Here is a 6,296-nt window from a genome sequence, read left to right as displayed (position 1 = left end):
TTGGTCAAAGAAATATTTCTTATTAAATTTTTAGTTTAAATATTTTTTTCTAACTAATCATAAACATTAATATACTAAGTAACATATTCTTATGAGATAGCAAATATTTCATGATTTAATCGGACTTATTAAGGAATAACCTTATCATTCACCATTCTAACATATAGATAAAAGTCTCATAATTTTTACCAACCAAAGATCAATTAGTGAATGTTTTTCAACTCACTCACATATAATTATGATAAGCTAATAATAAGATATTGATCTAGTAGTAAAAGGCTTATTGAATCTCTAACGTTGAGAGTTCAATTCATAGGAGTGACACTTGTCGGGAGGGGCAACCACGAACCCTGAAATGAATTAGCTATTAATTCAAAAAGATGATAAGATATTTTTTATAGTACCAAAAAATAATAATTAACATAGTCCTTTTGCAATTCAGAATAACCATGCCTTAATTGCATATAAGGTTTTGAACACAAGACACTCACATTATATACTTGAACATTCCAACCTCTTAGAAATGGAGATCATCTATTCTATTTTTATGTCTTATTTATCTATTAATCTAATTAAAAAATGACACATAAATAAAATGATAAAAATAAAAATAAGTTTTTTATATTCTTTAATGAAATACAATTGACTTGAGACATAATACATATTTTTTTATGGAATACGTGATCAGGCACCATTTACATTTGTGTGACAATTATCCAAAACCCGCTTATTAAATAAAAGCACGTGCAGCAATCCGGCAGTGAGATGATATTAGAAATATCTTATATTAGAAATGTATTTATAAATAAAAGCAAGAGGTCCTAATATTTTATTATATTAGAAATATCAATTGTTATTTTTCAATTTCTAAACTATTATAAATAGATTATATTTGCCATGTTAAATGCCCAACAAATGACACGTGGATTGCTACATGTTGAAAGTAAGTATTTCCTCAAGATGACTAAGCTTTAATGGAATAATCAAGAGTGGCAAAATTCTTCTTAGTTTGCACCTTCTTTTAAGATAAATAGCCATGGTTAGTTATTGTATACCAAACAAGTAAGTGAAAAGAAGAAGCAAGCAAGTCAAAATGGTTTTAGATTACTTAACGTGTGTAACAATATATTAAGAAAAAAACTAGTGGAAGTGCTAGTGTAAGGGTTAGACACTTTGTAATTTTTTTTATTAAATAAAGCTTAGTTTTGTACCATTTATATTACTTCTTTTTTTTTCCTTTGCATGCACATTTTAAAATTAAGGAATATACTTCTATCTCATTACTTATTTACTCCATTTATAATATCATTGATAACTTCTAATTTTTGTGGGTAAGGAACTAATCTTTTTCAGGATTCATGGTTACCTCTTATACAAATATCGCTCTCAAAAATTGAACTCTCGACCTCAATGGGACCTTATAGCACTTATTTATCCTTTGCATACACATTTTAAAATTGAGAGTAAAGGAGCAATATCAAAAGCTCGTATACTTTACTCTCAAAAGCTCGTATACTTTACTCTCAAAAGTTCGTATACTCTACTCTCAAAAGCTCGTGTACTTTAAGACCAAAAGATTATTCATTTATAGATGGAGCCTCGGCCGCAGCTAGGTCTAAAGGGAAGTTATGAGCATTACGTTCATGTATAACTTCCATACCAAGGTTAGCTCAGCTAATAATATCAGTCTAAGTATTAATTACACGACCTTGACAATCAACTACGGATTAATTGAAATTAAAACCATTTAAATTGAAAGCTATAGTACTGATACCTAACGCGATAAACCAGATACCTACTACAGGTCAAACACATTCCTATCACTAAATATTGCATGGACACCATTGTCCTATATAAAATATCATGAAATGTTAGCAAATTTCAACAAGTGATGAATCTTTTATGAAGGTTCAATAATTAAACCTCGTAAAGTTGAATAAATATCTTTTCCATTAATAAAAAGTAAAGTTATATTTTATTGTAGTTAAAGGATCAATATGTAATAATAAATAATATTTTTTTTTTTTTGAAACATTATCTTCTCTATTACCCAAGATAATCCTTACTCCTTCAAGTTATAAAAGTGGAGAAAAGTTAAGGCACTTCCATTTAACACTCCTTCATCCTCTCAAACATTCTACTTTGTTATCTTTAAAAAAACCATCCATTATCAAAGAAAAAGACATAAATGGAGTTGCATGATAATACCCAAAAGCCTCATATTGTATGTGTGCCATTCCCAGCACAGGGTCATGTAAACCCCTTCATGCAATTATCCAAACTCCTTCATTACAATGGTTTCCACATAACATTTGTGAACACTGAGTTCAACCATAGGCGTTTGGTTAAGTCTCTTGGACAAGATTATGTGAAGGGTTTGCCAGATTTTCAATTTGAGACCATACCTGATGGTTTATTACACTCAGATATTGATGCAACACAAGATGTTCCAATTTTGTGTGATGCAACTAAGAAACATTGTTATGAACCATTCAAAGAGCTTGTAAAGAAGCTGAATTCTTCAGATGAAGTTCCTTCAGTTAGTTATATAATTGCTGATGGGACGATGGGTTTTGCTGGAAAAGTGGCAAGGGAATTTGGTATACCAGATCTTCAGCTTTGGACAGCTTCAGCGTGTGGCTTTGTGGGGTATTTGCAATTTCATGAACTTGTTAGGAGGGGCTTTCTTCCATTCAAAGGTACCTCAAAAAATAAATGATATGCAAATTTGAAATATATCATATTCTCAAACATATATATTAAATCTACTTAGAAATGAAAACAGTTTAATATGAATGTTTGGGTTTTATTGAATAATCAAGATTAAAAAATATTTATACATAACTTTTTTAAGTAATTGTATAACCAATAACTAGCTTTTAATTATAATCATTTATGATTGGTTGTAGAGCTCAACTTTATTATTCTCATAATTTTTATCTAACAATTATTCTCACAATTTCAAAGTTTTTATATAAAGACTATTCTCACTTGAATTAATCCATCACTATAAATAAGAGGTTGATATCACATAGTTACAAGGGACATGATAACTTTGAGGTATGGTGTGAGTTTAGATTTGTGATACCATACACCAAAGCTACCTATTGCTACTAACTACCTAGATTTGTGTGGAAATGTGTTGAATTATATATATGGTTGACAACAACATTTTCACAATTGTGTGGCCAACTTTTTTGGGTAATAAAGAAGTAAAAAAATTAAGAAACCGAATGTTTTGGGTCTCATTTCTTTTCTAATTAAAGAAGTTGTGACAAAATTGTAGAAGTTTAATTGTACATGTAACATACCTAAAAACTTAAATAACGTGTATGTGGTGGTTTTCTTTAACATAGTGGACAGAAATCAGTGAGCACTGATTTAATTTACTATGACCAAATTTTCAGATGAAAACTTTTCCACTGATGGCACATTGGATACAAGTCTAGATTGGATCTCAGGAATGAAAGATATCAGACTCAAAGACCTTCCAAGCTTTATTAGAGTCACCAATCTAGATGATATAATGTTTAATTTCTTGGGTTCCGAGGCACAAAATTGCTTGAAATCTTCTTCAATCATCATCAACACATTCCAAGAATTGGATAGTGAAGTCCTTCAAGTCCTAATGAGCAAAAACCCAAACATATATCCCATAGGCCCACTTCACTTACTTGGTAAGCATTTCCCTAATAAAAGCTTCAAATCAAATGGGTCAAGTTTTTGGAAAAATGACCCAAAATGCATGCAATGGCTAGACCAATGGGAACCTTCTTCAGTCATATATGTTAACTATGGAAGTATAACTGTGATGACTAAGGATCACTTAAATGAATTTGCATGGGGACTAGCAAATAGTAACCTACCATTTTTATGGATACTGAGGCCAGATTTGGTGAAAAATGAAGAATCTATAGGTTTGGCACAAGAGTTTTTAGATGAGGTTAAGGATAGAGGATATATAACAAGTTGGTGTATTCAAGAACAAGTACTAGCTCATCCATCAATTGGAGTATTTCTAACTCATTGTGGTTGGAATTCAACAATTGAAGGTATAAGTGAAGGGGTTCCTATGATTGGTTGGCCTTTTTTTGCTGAGCAACAAACAAATTGTAGGTATATAACCAAAACATGGGGAATAGGTGTGGATATTAATGAAGATGTGAAAAGAGAGCAAGTAACAAAACTTGTTAAGGATATGGTAAAAGGAGAAAGAGGGAAAAAAATAAGAGAAAAGTGTTTGGAGTGGAAAAAGAAAGCAATAGAAGCTAGTGATATAGGAGGCTCATCTTACAATAATTTCTATAGATTGATAAATGAGGCTCTTCATTACCATGCTGCTTATAATTCTTCATCAGATAGCCAAGTCTAGGCTTTTAATTTCGATGAATTTTGATGTAAGAGGGTTCCTACTTAATGGGTATGAGAATAGTAAATATATGCAACCTTATATTAGAATAAAAAATTTTATTTCTAAGAATAAAATACTTACATTTGTAAGAGTAAAATGTTAAACTAGTCTTCTAATAAAAGTTGTGTTACCTTATCTAAGGTATTTCTCTGTCAGAAAAGTAACACATTTCTAAGGCAATTCTCTGTTGATAATAGTTGTTTCTCTTGCAGTGTGTTACGTTACTAGATATCACTCTTTTGGTGGGATATTAAAATAAGATTTTAATATTACCATCAGCACTTTAAGAAAAGATTAATTAGAGATATCACAAATCAAGTGTGCAAGCTAAGTAAAAAGACACAATTGCACATGACATAGAAATGTTATAAAAACAAAAAAAAATATTTAATAACATTTTTATTCTTTTATTTACTAAAAAAAGATGATTATTAGACACGATCATATAAAATGTTTACAAGCTAGTGTGCAAAAGTGGTTGTACACATAGTTGTGTCACGCACAATTGTACAACTTATCAGCCTAGGTTTCATAAGAGTTGTGTGCAACCCTAGCCACCAAAATACATCTCTAGGGAGAGAGAAAAATTAGTTCTATCATACTCACCTTCATTGCTAATAGCGTAGCGTAGTATTATGAAGAAGGAGAGATGATTTATCTATTCAAAAGTATCAATTTCATCGGGTACACGTCTGTTGTTCCACAAGTTGTGCCATTGCATGTGCCATCAATTGTGATTGGTCTAGAAAATAATTAACTATTAATATTTTAACTTCAATAGATTTTTTAACCAATGACAGACTAATAGCACATGTAATGACACAACTTATGGGACAACAGATTTGCTCCCAATTCCACCCATCACTCAAGACAGCCAAATTTCAAAAATAACAACAAAAGCCTATTTGCTTCGAACAATGATCTTCTCCATTAATAGAAAGACAAATACTTGATTTTATATATTTTTTCAATGATACAAATATTATTTTTACTATATTATTGTTTCTTTTGTTTTTTTAGTACTTATCTCTCTAATATGAATTTCTAACATAAACATCTAGGTCAAGCCAAGAGTTACGCCACTAAAGTCACATAATGGCTATATAAACATAACATAGAGTTGATGTCCATGTTGTATATCTAGGCAACAACAGTTAAAAAATTTAAATATTCATTATTATTTTTATTTTATTTTATTACCCTTGGCAACCGACCAATAACACACGTCTACTTCATTCACAACATATCGTTGTTCATATAAACAATAATGATTCTTGGGGACATGGTGTTGCACCTTGAACAATGACTAACAACACAACACGTACCCTTTATTATTGGGGCAACCAACCAAGAATTTTAAATTTAGGACCATTTTTTTATTTAAGAGACGAATCTCGAATGTGCTTCACACACATATAGCTCCTCGCAGAAAGGGGCATATATAATATACTGTAACACTACAAAATTATGTTAGAACTTGAGGTCAAAGACAATTTTCCTGAACTGTATCCTGAGCTAGATTTGGAAGGAAGATAACATTTTTAAATCTGGGTCTGTGGCCATTACAAACAATGATGTTAAAGTTTTGTAAATCGTCGAAAACGCAATTGAGGATGTATTAGAGGTATTTGTCCAAAATTGAACATAATATCGAAGTTTTGTGAATTTCCAAAATCAACCCCAACCATTACTTTAAACTGTTGGATAGAGGCTCCAGAACAATTATGCATTTCAGTTGTATACTAAAGAAGGAAAAAAAACTAGTTTTTTTCCCTCAAACTTTACATTAACTCCTTTTATACTTATGAATTTTATGAAAGATATACAAAAAAAAATAAAGATGTGTCTATGCTTATAAATTAAAACGCATGATATTTATTTCATA

The 6,296-nt window shown here is 30.6% G+C and overlaps 1 protein-coding gene across 1 annotated transcript; it reads left to right on the top strand.

Moving 5' to 3' along the window:
• Nucleotides 1-2,101: 2,101 nt before the first annotated feature.
• On the top strand, nucleotides 2,102-4,382 carry LOC109338016 (7-deoxyloganetin glucosyltransferase-like). The gene is made up of 2 exons (XM_019575143.1): nucleotides 2,102-2,699; nucleotides 3,408-4,382. The coding sequence occupies exons 1-2, from the start codon at nucleotides 2,189-2,191 to the stop codon at nucleotides 4,370-4,372; spliced, it is 1,476 nt and encodes a 491-aa protein (XP_019430688.1). The 5' UTR covers nucleotides 2,102-2,188; the 3' UTR covers nucleotides 4,373-4,382.
• The last annotated feature ends 1,914 nt before the right edge of the window (nucleotides 4,383-6,296 follow it).

Source organism: Lupinus angustifolius, unplaced genomic scaffold (genome assembly GCF_001865875.1).
Source record: "Lupinus angustifolius cultivar Tanjil unplaced genomic scaffold, LupAngTanjil_v1.0 Scaffold_16_127, whole genome shotgun sequence".
Lineage (NCBI taxonomy): Eukaryota > Viridiplantae > Streptophyta > Magnoliopsida > Fabales > Fabaceae > Lupinus > Lupinus angustifolius.
This window is presented reverse-complemented; position numbering and strand designations above follow the sequence as displayed.

Coding starts and splice junctions, on each gene's coding strand:
- LOC109338016 (XM_019575143.1), top strand. CDS start 2,189: ATGGAGTTGCATGATAATACCCAAAAGCCTCATATTGTATGTGTGCCA. Junction 2,700..3,407: donor GGGCTTTCTTCCATTCAAAG/GTACCTCAAAAA, acceptor CCAAATTTTCAG/ATGAAAACTTTTCCACTGAT.